Source organism: Lissotriton helveticus, chromosome 9 (assembly GCF_964261635.1).
Source record: "Lissotriton helveticus chromosome 9, aLisHel1.1, whole genome shotgun sequence".
In the NCBI taxonomy this organism is placed as follows: Eukaryota; Metazoa; Chordata; class Amphibia; order Caudata; family Salamandridae; genus Lissotriton; species Lissotriton helveticus.
In genome coordinates, this window is record NC_136070.1 from 1149670417 (window position 1) to 1149689865 (window position 19449).

Below are 19449 nucleotides of genomic sequence, written 5' to 3' on the forward strand. Positions count from 1 at the left end.
CTTCAGCATTACTCGTGTTAGCTTTACCAATCAGTGCCTTGAGTGCATATATCTACAAAATTGGCATTAGTGCAGGATTCCCTTTAGGAATATCCTCATTATGACCACCCCACCATAGTGCATTTAGTTTTAGTGAGAATACTGTGCCATAAATAGACAGATGAATGGACACAGAGGCATGGGGTTGTCTGGGGGAATTGAAGTTCAGAGAAACAAATTGTACATCTCTAGCTACACACCTGGCACCCTACCACAAAATGTGCACTAGTGCAGGCCATCCACCATCGAGTAAAAGATGACATTTACATCAATAAAGAAATGCAAAAATATAGCTTTTCAATTTATTGTTGGTGCAAATGCCACCTATACACTGGTTGGTAAGTGCAACTATATGTGCAAAATTGACCTGTGCACAATATGTAGTATAGTACTAACGTTCAATAGAATATCCAAGGATACCACATACAAATTCAAATTAGTGCAAGGAATGTAGATTTTTTTTTTAAACCTGTGAGGATACTTCAAATTCATCCTGAAATGAACTCAGCTTATTTGATTGCGAAGAATTCGTTTCACTATGAACTAGACCAAATCGAATCTGGCTTGTCTCAAATATGTACATTTTCTAAACGTTCTATAAGCACTTCCAACTATTCGCCTTTTTTCGGGATAACAAATCATTTCCCATCATATCACAGTACCAAATGTATTATACTACAAGGCATGCATCTCCTGTTTTATATCAATTTTAAAAACATTGTGTCTCTTGATTACAAACGCACTGTCTTTAGTGGGAGGTGTGTTTTTGTACTTTGTGTTTGTTTTACAATCTGTGAAATGCACTGAAGCATTTTATATTTGTAAACAACAGTAAGGTGTTTCCACTTACTCTGATTTGTTTAGTGCTAGACTTGTCCAGTAGGCTTCAATGGGTGCACTAACCATGGCATCAAATAGCACCTCCTGTATCAATTCTTTATCACCTGTATGGACGCGAAATAAAGCATAAGAATGCATTCATCAGGGGATTATGCAAATCAGATTATACAAGTACATAATTTGATTAAGTATCATCAAATCTGTTTCCTTAATTAACATGCATAAACCTAACTGATTGCCTAAATCGGAAAGTAACAAATTAAATCGGTTGAACTCTAAATCAGAAAAGTAGAAATCTGTTAAAACTGTTACGGTTCCAGTACTACACAAGTTGCACTCGTTCTTAAAGTTGGCAAATACATTTTGGATCACTGTTTGCTGCTTGAGGAAGAGCGAACACAATTCACACCAGATCATATTACTTAGACCGAGCCAATGTTATGTACATGAAACATGGAGCAACTGCAGATTCCAAACGGGCACTCCTCTGACACAAAGTGGTGCAAACGCCTGTTCTGATTAAAGTTTGCGGACAAAACCATTTTTGCTTAAAAAAGCCGTTATTGCATACAGAGTATTGGTATCAGCACACACACACACACACATTGTCGGCAAAACTAACTCAAAATAACGTGAATGAATCGAAGTTGGTCAAAGCAGAGCATGCACAAACTGTGATAAAAATTCCATGAAATAAAAGTGAGTGCACCATTTTAGTAAATTGTTTTAAACAGCAGAAAACACACTTGAAGCACGTCCCACTCCCAAAGAAAGTCATACTGGAAGTTGTGACACACTGACACACACTGCAGTGGCTGCGAGTACTAGTAAAGAGCACAGGACAAGGTTGCAAAGGGAAACACATGTATAAACTGAGTAATGACATCATATTGATGCTCCTTGAACAAAGTGCAACCTCGTATTGACCCATTTAAGGTAGAAAACATGCAATAATAAGTCAAGTTAAATTTCTTGTGGTACTGCACAAGTGGCATCCAGTTACTTCGAGAAAAAGTGGCAAAATAAATGGGGTGCCACAAAAACCACCATCTACATTCTTATTGTGTGTCAGGAATAATTTTGTCCATCAAACCACATGTACTTAGGTTTCCTAAATCAAGCCCCAAATCAACAAGAAGGGAACACAGACTTCTATTTTATTACAAATGTACCAATTGGCCTGAGTTCGCCAATCCAGCACACACTGAAATGGTAAACACACATAATACATATACAGGCAATCTATATTCTAAACAGTGGTCCACTAATGTTGTAGCCAAATACCTAGGCAGAAGTAATGACTGATGTATATATATTTAGGCATCATATTATAAATCAAGATCTTAAGAGAGGTCTGCACACACAAGGCTTACTCTTAACTAAATATGACAAACATGGACATAAAACCCATAATTACATGATAGGCCAACTGCAGCAGTTCTCTTTCCATCAACATAGGTGATCAACCGTACACTTTGTATTCATAGTTATTGCCAGCAAGTATCCAGCAACACATCACCCAGGATGTCATGTGGCATCATTGCATGGTGTCCTAGCATACCCACTTCTGGATGTTGAAGTCTAAACGCGTCTGGGGATAAACGACTTTACTGCCCAAAGATTGTCTGTGACAAGACACAAAACCAGTGCAAAACACTGGCATAGACCCCAAGACAGATAAATAAGGAGACAATACATCACTCTCATTATCACTCCCATTATTGGAAAGTCTATTGGCCAGGGTTATGGTACCTCCTCCCCAGTGTGTTCTGATAGTTTAATTCTTTAGTAATATCCCAATACCTGTGTATGGTACCCTTTTGGAACTTGCACACGTCACTTTTGTCTTGTAACACACTGTTTGCTACCCCGCACATTTTGTTTGTTTTAGATACTTGCACAAGTGCCACCATTACCTACGTAACGTTTGTTCTTGTGCTGGAGTGTTTGCCTTTTATTGCAGTATTATACTTCTACTGGTATTTTGTACGTTTTTGTAACCTGCACCCATATCACTTTTTTTTTTCTCCTGTAATGCACCGATTGCTACCTCATGTATTCTGGTTGCTCACTAGTGTCACTTTGCTCCATGTAACTTATTGTTTGCATTTGTATTTTGTATTTTGTTCCTCGTGTATCACTATTGGTCCTTTTGTGAAGCGCTCTGACACCTTCGGGTAAAGTCCGCGCTATATAAAATTGCATAAATAAATAAATAAATAAACTCTGAACATCTTTATTTGTAAGTTGTAAGAAAAGAGGGACAACTGGAAGTAGGGGTGTCGTGAACTCCCCGCTTTCGCAGCTTCAGCGGGGGTGGGTCTCTTTATGTGCCTCTATCTGTCTCCAACTCAGCAGGCTAAACTGATAAATACTTATATAAAGGAATACTGCCTCCATAGGAGCAAGGTAGAACGAAAGATGAGTAAACAGAAGAGGGAAAGAAGGAAGGGATAGTGAATAGAAGGAAGGGTGAAAGGATGTATGGATGAGTGGGTGGATATATGGATGAGTGGGTGAAAGGATGAGTGAATGGATAGGTGGATAAACAGGTGAAAGGATGGCAGAGGAAAGTGATAGATGGATGGATGAGTGAGTGAATGGCTAGGTGGATGGACAGGTGAAAGTATGACAGAATAAAGGGATAGATGGATGAGTGGGTAAAAGATGAGTGAATTGGATGACAGAGTGGATGGACAAATGGATGAACCGATGGGTGAATGGCAGAGAGGAAGAATGTATGATGGGTGGATGATAGGATGGGTGGACGGCAGAGTGGATGGATGAATGGATGGAGAACAGAGTGCATACATGGATGGCACAGTAGATGGAAGGATAACAGAGTGGATGGATGGATGGCTAAGTGGATGGACGGATGACAGAGGGGACAGATAGATGGATGAATGCATGGATGACAGGATGGACAGTGGAAGGATGAATGGCAGAATGGGTAGATAGATGGCTGAATGTATGGATAGAAGAGTGGATAGATTGGTGCAAAGACGGATGGATGGCAGAGTGGATGGATGGTTTTGAATGGATGGATTGATGGCAGAGTTGATGGATGGAAGGATGGATGAAAGAATTAATGGATGACAGAATGCAAAGGTGAAATAGTGGTCTTCCACTGAATAAACAGCCTGTAAATCTGCCACACAATTGCTTTGAATGTTAAAATCTGTTTACTGTCATTCCAGTACCAGCCACGGATTATTGCCCCTTTTGTCACATCACGATGTGTGGTGTGTGAAATTATTGCAATAGGCTTCCATGTAATTAGGTGGAATATTAAAGAAATTATGCAAAATTACGCATAGTTGAAATGGGAACACATCATTTAGTACTACGTAATAGCATAAAACTCTTCCTTGCCTCAATTTCTTATGAGTATGAATATCTTGCTAAAACAACTCACAATTTACAGGAACAACAATTCCTCCCATTCTGGTGGTTCTTGTTGATTCTGCGCTCCTGTTGCAGAATTTTGTCAGAAATGTGCAATTGTTACGCTATGTGGCATAATGGTGTAATTTCAAGCATTTTATGTAACAAGCAAAACACAAAATTCCCGAAATTACGCAAATTAAACCCATGTAAATAAAATTTCGCCCAGGCGTACTCATGATCATTATCTTATCATGAAACCTAAGCACTTTGAGCATCAGCTGTGGTTTAAGCCTCAGTGGCTACATGATTTTGTTCTAAATAAACTTCTACCATCTAGAGTTGTCTGCTCTAGAAATTACAGCTTCTAACCTTGTTAGGATGTAACTAATGTGATCAATGCTTAACAACATGATAGTATAGTTATCTGATGTTTGAACTCAATGAATACAACTTATATTTTTCAGTATTTTAAGTCAACCCGTGCTTCTCTGCATACCTCTGGACGTTCAATATCTTTAAGTATATGCCAGTCCTGTCCTTTTAAGGAAAGGTGCAGATGTGAAAGCAATGCAGAGTAGACAAAGGGTGGCCTCGAAAAGAGGATTTATGTTCATTTTAATGGAAGAGACAATGGTTTGGAGAACAGCTATAACAGCTTACCGTGCTAGCATAGCTCTAGAGTTTGCTTAACATGGTGATTCCTGATTGGAGTTCTGTTAAAGATTCATAACCTTGTTTTACCTTTCCTAGGCTTTGGGTGGAGATGCACCTCTCATACTAAGTGACATTCTAAAATGTGTGTTTTGCTGGTATGTAAATGTGATCAGTTAGCATGTGGTTGTCCATTGATAATATGGAATGCATTGGAAGGAATAAGAAGGGTACCTAAGGAATGTTAACTGTACTATTTAGAAGCGGGCACGGGTGGTAAGCAGATATGTAAAGTAAGACAACAACTTCAACAATAGATCTTTGTCTTTATCCCTTTCATTGCCCACAGATTCAAAACACCCACCATTTCAGAGTGATCATAGATGTGCTGCTACACTAAGACATAAACCACAGTTTCGACAAAAAAAGTTAGGAATAACCCATAAAGAATTACTTCAACCTGACCTTGCGTTGGAGATACCAAAACTACAGCCTAATCCCAAAAGCGCATGCAAGTGACTAGCTTGTAAGAGCTCTTGACACAAGTGTACACACTTATACCCTATGTCTATGTTGTAGACGGGCCCAGTGCTACTAAATGGCACTCACTAACTCATGAAGGAATATGATCAAAAATGCACCCATCTAGGCCAACGTTTCAATATCCCTGATTGGACCAGTTGCAGGCAGAATGGAGATGCCTTTCTACCAGAGGCCCATATTGCTAAGATCATGCAATGCAAGACTGTAGGGATGCATTTTTCCTACGCAACACCTTTCTTTGAATGTAATATAAATAAAACAAAAGGGGGATGCACTGTAAGTTCTGCAGGTTGCAATGTTCTCCCCTCATCCAGGTGGTTACAAGTAAAGAGGCATGTTCATGTCAGCATGTATTGTCTCTACCAACATGAGTAAAAGAACGCAGGGGTCTAATTATCAAAGGTATTTTAGGTAACTTATTATAGCCTAGGTTCAACAACAGCAGAATGCAAAAGGGCAAACTCCATTGTTTCTTTACAAAGTTAGGAATGTGGGGTTTTGACCTTGTGAATAGATTTACTCATACCTGAATGTGCACGAATGTGGCAACATGGTATGTGCGTGCAAATCTGCTGAAAGAAATCTACATTGGCTGTTCAAGGATGGTAACAAATGCAAAAGGTGGCAAATGGGCCAAAACTTGAAGACTATATGTATTTAGAGAGAGAAATGAGTGGCAAAGCCCCCAAAATTGAGGTTTTTGAGAAGGAACATCTCCATGCTTGAATATTTGCCTTCTGGATTTACTTATGAATAAGGGTCTGATTATGAGTTTGGCCATCCATTGGGAGCGGACTGGTGTGGCAGCCCGCTCCCACACCACAAATGTTGTAATCAAGCCCTTAATCTTTACACGTGTATACTCCTGGAAAGACACTGCATCATAGATTCCCATGACTGATTGATTGTTTCATTTTATCATGCTCATATCTGAAAGATTTTTAAAAACACATTACAATTAAAAAGGGGAAAAATGTAATAGAGATAGGCTGCAGAGCAAATGAACATCCCGTGGTAAACGTCTGTGTTAGCTTCCCTAAAGGCTCTAATACATCTTAAAAGTTTGTTGCCTTCTATGTTGGATTATTCTCGTGTTGCCTTTTCTGTTGCTTGCAAATGACCAATTGTGCTGATCTGCCATGATACTGCAAGAGAAAACCAACTGACTTAGAGACCCGGTCTTACTCTTGGAAATCTTTGAGAAATGCCAGTACGTTCACAATTTATAGAAAGCTAAAGAGGGTGTCCCCTCACTTGATACATCATTTTCAACGGTGCTTTATTCCCAGACGTTCCTCAGGATAATAACATACACATCTCATCTTATAGATTTTGGCAAGAATGAAATGCTAGGGACCAGAAAATTGCCCAAACACTAGGTGCCTTTTATTTTGTAGAATGGGGGTACCTATTTCGGTACTATCCATTTCTTCCCCAATTCAAGGAGGCACTAAAAAAAAGACCCTTTTCCTGTTGTTCCTGCTGACCTTGAAAGCTCTGGCTGCAGCCAGATGTCAAGATGCGAGGAATATTTAGATGTTTTTGCAGCAGCAGCCCAACTGATGTTTTGTATGTAGATGATATACTCCTAAAAATGTTCAACCCTACATCCTTCAAACCAGCGTTGATGCCTATTATTTCAGAATTGTCTTCCTCCTCAGGATACAAAGTTAATTTGAGGAAAAGCGAGGTACAACAGCACACTGCCTATATAATCAGAAACACTTTATTGGTTTGTACCCTCTAAGATGGGTCATTGAGACCTTAAAATACTTATTGGTCATAGTCAACCAATGACTGAGGGAAATGATTCTTTATAATGTCAAACTGCTGCAGCATAGGACATTGTTCAACATACACAGGTGGTCCACCTTGAGACCGTCTACCTACAGGAGGGCACAAGTCATTCAAATGATCATCGCACCAAGGTTCAACTACATCTTTGGAATGTTGGTCATAGTAATTCCAAGAACAGGGGTTTGAAGATAGTTTAATAGAGCCCTTATATCTCCCCTATGAATTTGCCCTATTTATGTAGGGCGATCCGCACAATTGTTATACAGCAGTGGTTCCACCACAGCTATCAGACACTGGGATAACTGGATATAAAGCCACTTTAGGGCGAGTGGAATACTGAGCTTTAATTTCACATAATCTAAGGGCACCAATGTGTGTGTGAGAATTTAGAATTTGTTGCACAATAAACAGAGAGACTTGATTTGAGAGCAATTGTTTCCATAGTACTAAAAAAAACCTCGTTTGAACACACAAGAAACAATTAGGAGCATTAAGAGAACTGTGAGTATTACATTCAGAAATATACATTCTACTTGAAGAAAGATGATGACTACAAGTGGAACTGGACACAAAAAAAATAGGTACATGATCATTCAAGGCAATGATTCTAAGGAAATTAATCAAATACTTACATTGCAACAATGGCTCTTTTCCTGTGAGGTAGATTTTAATGGCTTCTAACTGAGAAAAGTGACGGTGCTCAGGATATAAATCAGTATTGCAATATGTCCTGAAACATGACAGTAACAATAAAAATATTGGAATTTTTATAGCTTATCCTAACAAGCAATAGAAAGACAATAGTTCTTTCTTTCATGTGCCAACAAATGTACACACAGCCAATCACTAATGCTGTTATATGTACTGCATGCACAAATGCTGTTTCTCACATTAACACCTGCCTTACTATATTTGTCAATACAGAAAGAAAGGTAACCAAATAGGATTTCTTCCTGTATGGAAGGCCTACAAGAAGCCGAAAAATTATTTAGGCAAATAGCACAATATTTGTGTGTACTTTTCAGATGTAAACTAGCCAAATATGCATTCCAACTGAAGCTCTTACTAGAAGGAGGAATGATACAATAAATCATCAACAAACATGAACAGGCTAATGTTTCTCAATGTTACACTAAATCATCAACAGACACCTCATCAAATATTCCAATTACCATCAACTTCTCAACATCACTCAGTCTGGTTTCAGACCCTGGTTACAAACCCAATCACAGCACGGAAACTGCTCTCCTCGCTGCCACAGATAACATCCGCATGTCTCTGCACAGAGGAGAAACAGCGTCCCTCCATCTCCTGAGCCTCTCAGCCCCATTTAGCAGAGTCTCCCACCCATCCTCATCCAACGCCTACACAACACTGGAATCCAAGGACATGCATTCTGATGGATCTGCTCCTCCCTGGCTGGAAAGACCAAGTCATTCAGCCTGGCATCGTACAAATTGGATGCCCTTATCTGTGGAATTCCGCAAGGATCCTTCCTGAGCCATAGCCTCTTCAATGCATACTCATTCACTCTAGCCGGAGTCATCTGCTCTCACATTATCAATGTCCTCTCCTATGCTGACAATACACAACTCATTCTCTCCCTCATGAACAAGATGCCCAGTACTCGCAACAAGTTCAATGCATGCAAGACTGAAATCGCCCACAGTGATGAAGGTCAGCTGTCTAAAGCTACACATGGACAAGACTGAAATCATGATCTTCAAAAAAAGCCCACATTGAAGATGCTGAGAAATATTTTCAAATGGCTCCCAATCAGGAAAACTGTCACACACACCCTGGTCATAAGCAAGCTGGATTACAGGAACACCTTCTATACTGTTGTGACCTCCCCAGCCTTGGTCCCCGCCAATGATTACGGCATACACGGTGCTTAGTGTTACATGTCTTTATATGTCTGCATATAACTCAACATTCTAAACTAGTCTTCATTGCATACCATTCCAACACTTATGTCGTAGTTCTATTGAGTTTATCAGGAGCCAAAATGGTTCCATCATTGCTAATTCGCAAGACACTACATCTCCCCCTCTGTTACCTAAAAAAATTAATTCTTTCACAAAATAGAAACATATAAACATATACAATTACATCAATTCAATCAATCTATTTGGCACTTTAACTGTTCAACCTGATCTTGTTCTTGGGAATTGTCACCACCACTGTCCAGGATCTGCATCAATGGTGTAGAGGCAACAGCAGTCACAGATGTTTTAGACCCAGTCCCTCCTTTAACAGTTAGATTTGATGAACGATGAGTTAAGTGCCTGAATGGAGAAGAGTCTCTGGTAACAGACTTTAGAGATCTGGGCACTCACCATGTGTCCTCTAGTAGACACCGCTTGAAAAGGTTCAGCATCAAATGGAGCATCAGATTTACCTCTTTGTATTGTTGTGAAACCATGGAATTTACTTTCTTAGAGACAATGTTTTTCGCATGTTGTCTTTTGACAGGATACACATTAATCTTTTGTTTGTTAACCAAGTCCTTCTCATGAGTTGCTGTCTCATCTTTCTTTCTATGATTGGTCCATTGAGGTAACTTGGTGTTTATTGCTCTCACGAACATTAATGTTGCATGACTTTCACTTGGGATTGAGTGGGGTGTTGAATGATAATCTCTCAAAGTAGAATTCAACACATTTTTCAAATCGACCTTCTCAAGAATAGCACCTTGCTCTGATTTCTTTAGCATACTCACTCAACAAGCCAGTTGGCCTGTGGCTACAAAGGAGTGATCTTTTGATGCTTTATAGTCAAATACTCCCAGAAGTCTTTAAACTCTCGACTGTTGAAAGATGGGCCATTGTCAGAATTAATTATGGCTGGGAAACTGCTTACCACAAAGATGCCATCTAGTCTTTCAATGACTCGCACTTGAGTAGTAGATGGAAGATCTTCAGTTAATGGAAATCATGAGTTTTCATCCATAATTATCAGCAGGTAATGTCCATTGCCGAGTGGACCGAAAAAGTAAATGGTTATTCTCCCCCATGCATGCTTTGGGAGTTCTGCCATGCTCAAGGTGTGGGGAATAGTCTTTGTAGAAAGGCAGTTGCATAGATGACAGGCCTTTAATTCCCTTGCATCCCTATCATCAAGATAAGGAAACAGACTTGGTCTCAGAGACCTCGGTTGTGGCAATGATTTTACGATGCCCTTCATGTGCTACTTTAATTATTTTTTGTCTCCGACTCTCCAAAATTAGAATTCTTGACCCTCGTAATATAACTCCTTAATGAGCAATGGACAACTCATCCTTGACATTTTTATATTCTTGATATTCACCATCACTGGTGAGTAGTCGACTATGTTGGTTTCATTTAATCAAAAGAGAATGGACACTTGTAGCTATAGGACCATTGGCTATAATGGATCACCCTCATAAATACTGGACGTAAAACACCGCCCTGTTAATCATAATGTTATAAAATCAATGACTTTGGCCAATAACTCTCATTTTCATTTTTATTTTTCAATCTTGACTTTGCCATGAACATATGTTTATAAACCAGAAATCATGTGAAAATTTACCACCGAACATCAAGAGAGAATGTTGACATTTCCAGGTAGAAACGAGGCATGTGTTAATGCGCTATAGATGGTATTCCATAACCTGTTGATCCTTGTATGAAAGTACGCCTTTAGTCCTCCTTCTACCTCTATGCGCCTTCAAAAGAGGAAAAGGAATTGGAATCCGCCTACCCAGGGGCAGAGCCAGCACAAGACGCTAGGATTCCGGTAACATGCGGGTAAGAATGGCGGCCGTACGAGATTCTCTCCATCAACCTCACAAAGTAAGTGACCCACAATGTAATGTTTTTGTTACCCGTTACAGCTCGGGTTGCACTGACTTCCCACGCACCCTGAGGAAGATAGCGAGTATCCTTATCAAGGTAAATGTCTAAATTGAAAACGCCAATACGGCAATATGCTATAACATAATGACCTCATATACGGAAGCCTGACAATTATGAATTGTGCTCGAATAATGACAAACCCCTGCAATATTCGCAGCATGTTGACGATATTCGATCTTCACAGAGACACTACCGATTTAAAACAACATGAGTCTATGTGTCTCTGGACTCTACTTACACCTAAGACATTTGTTTAAAGCCATTACCATTTTCACAGTTAATTGTGAACATGTTCCCATAACGCATAGCAACATTTTTTCCACAAATTCATCATGAGGAAATTTCTGTAAGTTATCGAGTGTTTTCCCGACCTTACCTTCAGGCTGTCTACATTTGCCATTGAGCTGTAAAACTGGCACTTCCATTCAATATTGTACAAAGTTTTTACATCAGAGGTACACTCTGTACCTGCCTTATGTCACATCTATCAATACCGCACAGAATTTCACTAACTCCAAATCAATTAACGCTCAATATTAAAACAAGCCTTTTAGTTTTACATATCATTACTGCACAAGTATAGACCCAACATGTCCTCATTGTTACTTCTTCTTTTTCTCGTTTTCTTGTTGCAATTGCCCAAAATAATGTGCATAATGTTGTTTTGTATATCTTTATATAGATTATAGAACTTTGCCATATGATGAAACCTCTGATCACATAACATTAGAGATGAAACTTTCTCTGTGTCTTTGTGTTTTGTGTTTTCTGTTTTTAGGAACCCAAATAACGTTCTAAACGAGTGTTGACTAAAATGCACACACCGTATTGAAACCTACACAAGTTGTGTGAGTACCCAATTGTTGTTGTATTTGTCCTGACGAATGCTCTACAGACCCGGCTGGGCCATAGAGAGCTGAAACATGTCAACCGTTTACTGAGAGATATAGGGCAATCTAGTTACTCGATTGACCACCATATCCAACTTATTTTAAACAACAATACATCTCCTTTTATATTAAAGTTTCCAATTTTGGAGAGATATTGCTTTTTAGTTAGATCTACAACTTTTTCTTTCTTCACTTTACCTTCCCTCTGGAGGTGTCTTTCGAATCTCTAGACACTGCTATCCAGACCAGAGGCTGCCTTGGATAAGGCTGGCATATAGTACGTTAACTGGACACCCGATGACTATGCCATAACGCTGAGTGTGGGGCGGAGAATAGATATACACCGCAAATAACAACCAGGGTTTATGAGGGTGATCCATTATAGCCAATGGTCCTATAGCTACAAGTGTCCATTCTCTTTTGATTAATTGATTCTAGAATGGGGAACTGAATGGACCTCAACTCCTCCTCCCTACTACTTGAATACTTACTTTAAGCAGCGCACAGCTGCGGGAGATATCTTGAAATAACATCCCTTATGAACTACGATTAGTTTTTTAAGGGAGAATCGAGAAGAGAAGATAATAGAACTATGGAGGACAATTGTGGTCTTAGCTTTAGCGGGAGTGATATTGATGAAATTCTAGCAGCACAACCTCTCTTAGAAAACTCCGATCTGACTCAAGCCTTAGCCCAAACGGACGATTGGGACACGTTAATGGAGAAAAAAAGAGAACAAATTCGCACAGCCATACATGGCATTATTATGACCGAATATTTAAGATCTAAATCAGCTCCAAGAGGTCTGTGGGTTAACAATGCCCCCAGGATATTTCTACATGACCTGGCATTTAGGCGCGATTGGTCGTCGATTTCCTGGAAATGCACTTTGGACTATTTGGTCCTAATAGGCAAGACAGCCAAGAGACTTTCGGAGGCCTTACTGACACAAATTCAAGTATGTGAAAATGAACTCAGAAAGGGCATTAACCCTCACGTGTTTAAAAAGAGACTAGAAGAAATAACAAAGGAGATGGAAGAAACACAAGAATTTCTTATGCAGAGCAAACTTCAAAAACTTGGAAAAGATCTAAAAAAGTTTAGTCAGGAACGGATGCATCCCTATTCCAAAGAAGATTATAAAGCTACGGATCAAGGGTCAGACTGTGAATCAACAGGCTGGAATTCCTCAGATGGCTCAGAAGGAAGTACAGATGAGTATAATACCAGAAGAGGTCGGGGGAACTTCCGATTCCGACGTCCACGAAGAAGAAATAGGGGACAACGTTCAAATTTATTTCAAGGAAATCAAATATCTTTTTTCAACCATATATGCCACAATTCGGAAACTAGTTTAACCCTTTCAACCCAGATATGCAACAGCCCCCCCAAATGGGCAATCAATATATGCAAAATGTGGGAAACCAACTTCAACCACAGCAGCCTTTTTTATCGAGAGGCCAGAATCATTCTCGTGGACGAAAGAAAAATCTAACTTGGCAAGACCAACAGCCCAATGTCCAAACTCGCAGCATGTCGTCTGCTCAGCGAGGAACGAGCAAGAAGAATCACTGATCGTAAATCTATCAGAGATTAATTTGACCAAGGACCAAATGAAGATCCTTAACAAAGGTCTAGGATTTGCCCCGACCCCTCCTTTGGATATCTTCAAACTGAAGTGTGAAATATCAGAGTTTTGTAGGACATTAAAATTGAAGGCCTTTTTCTCAGACAAAGAACAACAACAAAATGAAGGCGATACGACATTAAGGAGAAAATCCACTTTTAATCCTCCCAATGGCACCATTCCAGTGGAATTTGAGACTTTTGAACAAGCCCTCCTGAAGGGGATTGATATGCTAGACAAGAAGAAAAGAAAGACCTTCCAGAACCTCAGTAAACAAGAACGCCTGGCACTAGAAGAATTAAGAAACAACAATGATATAATCATCAAGCCGGCGGATAAAGGGGGAGGAGTAGTGATTCTTACAAAAGATGGATACAACCAACAATGTCTATCATTACTGTCTGATACCAAGTTCTATAAGAAACTAGATACAGACCCGACAGAAAGATTGAGGAACACTGTTGCGATTATGATACATGAAGCAGAATTAAACATGTGGATATCGAAAAAAGAGGCTGACTTCTTAACACTGAAAGAATCAAAAACAACTTTTTCTACTCTTTGCCTAAGACTCACAAAAACAAATCTCCCCCTCCAGGACGGCCGATAGTTTCGGGGATAGGCTCCATATTAGAGCCCCTTTCAAAGTTTGCAGACGAATATCTCAAACCCCTTGTCCAAAAAACTCCTACTTATCTCAAAGATACACGTGATCTTCTAGTTCAGATCGTAGGAAAATACTTTAATCCAGATACCATGCTACTTGTAGGGCTGGATGTCGAGTCGTTGTACACGAGCCTCCCTCAAGAAGACACTCTACAGATGTTAGAAGATCTTCTATATGTGGAAAATTGGACTCACACCACCCCAAGACACTTTGTACTGGAATGCTGTCGACTAGCCCTAAAAGAAAACTTTTTTGAATACAATGGAGATCTTTTCCTGCAGTGCCATGGGACATCCATGGGCAGTGCCTTTGCTCCTTCAGTAGCCGGACTTTACGTGAGTCATTTTGAGAGCCAGTATGTACTCAATGATAACAATCCGCACGTTTCCAGTATTTTATACTGGAAACGTTACATAGATGACATCATAATGATTTGGCAGACGGATAAAGATCTGAACGTATTCATTGAGTGGCTTAACGGGAGAGACAGATGGCTTAAATTTACTTTTACCTCAAGCAACCAACTGATAGATTTCTTAGACCTGACCATCTTTTCTGAACAAGGGAAATTGGAAACAAAAACGTTCACAAAACCAACGGCTAAGAACAGTTTACTTACCTACAAAAGCTATCACCCGAAACCTTTGCGGGATAATCTCCCCTACAGTCAATTTTTAAGGCTAAAACGCAATTGTAGCAAAGATATTGACTATAAACAACAAGCGCTAGACTTAAGTCAAAAACTAAAAGCGAGAGACTATACAGCTTCTACTGTTTCCAGATGCCGCAAACGAGCAAGACTCCAACATAGAGAATGCCTTCTCCAGAGCCATGTCAAGGAACCTGTTAAGGATCTAGTTACATGTGTAACAACTTATTGTCCAGCAACCTACGAGGTTCAAAAACTAGTTAAGAAAAACTGGGGAATGATCACATCCGGCAAACAGAACTGGCCAAAACCGAGGTTCGCTAACAAACGCACTAAAAACCTTAAAGACACCTTAGTGCACACACGTCCAATCAAGAGAACGGTGACAATATTAGAAAGAGACATGTACATGACGCCTATTACTGGACACTACCCCTGTGGAACCTGTGTAGTTTGCAAATTGACCAACACAACGAAGACACTACAACTCACTGAAACCCTCCTGTGGACTCAAAGACAGCACACAAACTGCAATTCTACTCATGTGATATACCTAGTGAGCTGTCCATGCCAAAAAAAGTATGTGGGCATGACCTGCAGAAAAGTCAAGGTGAGAATAGGAGAGCACAAGAGTAACATCAGACTTAAGAAGAATACTACCAAATTGTGCAATCATTTTGTAGAAGTAGGTCATACTTGTGAAGAACTGAGATGGACAGTGTTAGAGATGTTGACTAACAAAACCCTGAACGCAGAGAAAATACTCTTTGAGAAAGAACAGAGGTGGGTGAACCGCCTCGAAACCCATGTCACTGGTTTAAACGACAATATACCGTGGCACCAGTTCTCATCAAAATCAGCAAAATATACTGGACGTAAAACACCGCCCTGTTAATCATAATGTTATAAAATCAATGACTTTGGCCAATAACTCTCATTTTCATTTTTATTTTTCAATCTTGACTTTGCCATGAACATATGTTTATAAACCAGAAATCATGTGAAAATTTACCACCGAACATCAAGAGAGAATGTTGACATTTCCAGGTAGAAACGAGGCATGTGTTAATGCGCTATAGATGGTATTCCATAACCTGTTGATCCTTGTATGAAAGTACGCCTTTAGTCCTCCTTCTACCTCTATGCGCCTTCAAAAGAGGAAAAGGAATTGGTCTCCGCCTACCCAGGGGTAGAGCCAGCACAAGACGCTAGGATTCCGGTAACATGCGGGTAAGAATGGCGGCCGTACGAGATTCTCTCCATCAACCTCACAAAGTAAGTGACCCACAATGTAATGTTTTTGTTACCCGTTACAGCTCGGGTTGCACTGACTTCCCACGCACCCTGAGGAAGATAGCGAGTATCCTTAGCAAGGTAAATGTCTAAATTGAAAAACGCCAATACGGCAATATGCTATAACATAATGACCTCATATACGGAAGCCTGACAATTATGAATTGTTCTCGAATAATGACAAACCCCTGCAATATTCTCAGCATGTTGACGACATTCGATCTTCACAGAGACACTACCGATTTAAAACAACATGAGTCTATGTGTCTCTGGACTCTACTTACACATAAGACATGTGTTTAAAGCCATTACCATTTTCACAGTTAATTGTGAACATGTTCCCATAACGCATAGCAACATTTTTTCCACAAATTCATCATGAGGAAATTTCTGTAAGTTATCGAGTGTTTTCCCGACCTTACCTTCAGGCTGTCTAAATTTGCCATTGAGCTGTAAAACTGGCACTTCCATTCAATATTGTACAAAGTTTTTACATCAGAGGTACACTCTGTACCTGCCTTATGTCACATCTATCAATACCGCACAGAATTCCACTAACTCCAAATCAATTAACGCTCAATATTAAAATGAGCCTTTTAGTTTTACATATCATTACTGCACAAGTATAAACCCAACATGTCCTCATTGTTACTTCTTCTTTTTCTCATTTTCTTGTTGCAATTGCCCAAAATAATGTGCATAATGTTGTTTTGTATATCTTAATATAGATTATAGAACTTGCTATATGATGAAACCTCTGATCACATAACATTAGAGATGAAACTTTCTCTGTGTCTTTGTGTTTTGTGTTTTCTGTTTTTAGGAACCCAAATAACGTTCTAAACGAGTGTTGACTAAAATGCACACACCGTATTGAAACCTACACAAGTTGTGTGAGTACCCAATTGTTGTTGCATTTGTCCTGATGAATGCTCTACAGACCCGGCTGGGCCATAGAGAGCTGAAACATGTCGACCGTTTACTATGAGATATAGGGCAATCTAGTTACTCGATTGACCACCATATCCAACTTATTTTAAACAACAATACATCTCCTTTTATATTAAAGTTTCCAATTTTGGAGAGATATTGCTTTTTAGTTAGATCTACAACTTTTTCTTTCTTCACTTTACCTTCCCTCTGGAGGTGTCTTTCGAATCTCTAGACACTGCTATCCAGACCAGAGGCTGCCTTGGATAAGGCTGGCATATAGCACGTTAACTGGACACCCGATGACTATGCCATAACGCTGAGTGTGGGGCGGAGAATAGATATACACCGCAAATAACAACCAGGGTTTATGAGGGTGATCAGTTATAGCCAATGGTCCTATAGCTACAAGTGTCCATTTTGATTAATTGATTCTAGAATGGGGAACTGAATGGACCTCAACTCCTCCTCCCTACTACTTGATTACTTACTTATGTTGGTTTCATGACTGATGTGTAATGATATCCTTCAACTTTAAAATGTCATTATCTTTACCATGTCATGGTGCATTGCTGGGCTAACAAAATGGCACCTGGTGTGTTTGATTTTACAATGAAGTTAATAAGGGCCTTAGCCGTCTTGGATAAAGCACAGTGACCTCGTATAGGCACTCTGGAAAAGTAGTCAGCAGGGTTCTGATCCTTCCCTGAATGATGCAAAACAGTATAGTTTTACTCTTGTAACCTTATTCCTATTGTTCAATGGTAGGAGACATTTTGGCCTTTGGATTGCCCAATACAGTCTGTAAAGCTTGATGATCAGTTACCAGCGTAAAAGGTTTTCAGTGTAGGAATACACAGAATTGTTCGCAAGCGCATACCACAGCCAAACTTTCTTTTTCTGGTTGGAGTAAGCACGTTCTGTTAGGGACAAATGTCTACTTGCATATGCCACAATGTGTCTTCAAGCATTCAAGTGTCTGCTGTGTTGTGCAAGGATAGCACCCAACTCGACTGGACTAGCGTAAGCAACCTCTGTATGAAGTTTCAGATTGAAGTATACCATTTCAGTAGCATTTCCAAAGACTTGTTAGATTTTCTTAAAACTTTTCTCACATTCATGTGACTAATGAAATGAAACATTTGTTTATGTCAAGTCTCTCAACAGGGCACTTACAGTGGCAAACTCTTGTGTGTATTCTGAACAGTAACTGGCCATGCCAAGAAATGAACCCCCCATAGAAACAACTTGGGGGGGATCAGCATTTGACAGTGCTTCTACTTTAGCAAGATCTGATGTCATACCCCCATCTGAAAAGATATAGCTCAAGAACTTTAGCCTTGTTTTATGGAACTCACACTTCAAAGTCAAACGTGCTTCGGCAAGTAAATTACATTCTTTTTTAAAGAGCTTTATTGTGCTCTATTTGTGTAGCTCCGAAAACCAATATGCCATCCCTATATTTGAACTAATTCATGACAGGATATATAAAACTTAGAACGACATCTTGAAACAATTATGCGGTGCATGACACACAAAAACCTAGCCTTTTGTAACGACACAGGCCAACATGTGTAGAAAAGTTTGTAATGTACCTGCAATCTTCTTTGAGTTCCAATTGATGATAGCCTTTATTTAGATCAAGGCGAGAGAAGACCTTGGCACCATTTTATTTCTTTTATTTTATTTTTTGAGTTTTATATAGCGTGAACTCGAATCGAAGGTATCAGAGCGCTTTACAAGAGCACCTGTTGCGTTACAGACAGACACATTAATTTTGTGAGGCACAGGGAGATTAAGTGATTTGCCAAGAATCACAGGATGTTGAGCGTCCTTGCCATGACTCGAATCCGGTTCTCCAGCTTTGATGTCTACCGCTTTAGCCATTAGGCCAAATCCATGCGTTATCATGTCAGCAATGTGTGGACCTGTATGCAGTTCTCATTCAATTGCTGTGTTTGACTGACACATGTCAACGCATATGTGTGCAGCTCCTTCACTGTCCTTTCTAGGCACTATTACTATGGGAAAAATCCATGGTATTGGACCAGTGGAACGCTCAATAATGTCATGCTTAAGTAATGATTCAAGTTCTTTTTCAACAACGTCTTGCAAAGGAAAAGCAATTTGTCTATGTCTCTGAACAACAGGACGTCTTCATTATTATTAAGCTTTACTTTAATAGTCTTAAGCTTTCTCATACTATAAAATAATGAAGGATATTGACACTACTTCGTGGTGAGCATTCATGTTGT

General features: G+C 39.6%; 1 protein-coding gene across 1 annotated transcript in view; it reads right to left on the bottom strand.

Moving 5' to 3' along the window:
- Positions 1-19449, bottom strand: part of CACNA2D3 (calcium voltage-gated channel auxiliary subunit alpha2delta 3) — a 2522256-nt gene that overhangs the window by 771454 nt on the left and 1731353 nt on the right. The window contains exons 23-24 of the mRNA XM_078662383.1: positions 7890-7987; positions 890-983 (exon numbers count right to left, since the gene is read on the bottom strand). Of these exons, the coding sequence (XP_078518509.1) occupies positions 890-983; positions 7890-7987 (192 nt within the window). The remainder of the gene's footprint in view (positions 1-889; positions 984-7889; positions 7988-19449) is intronic.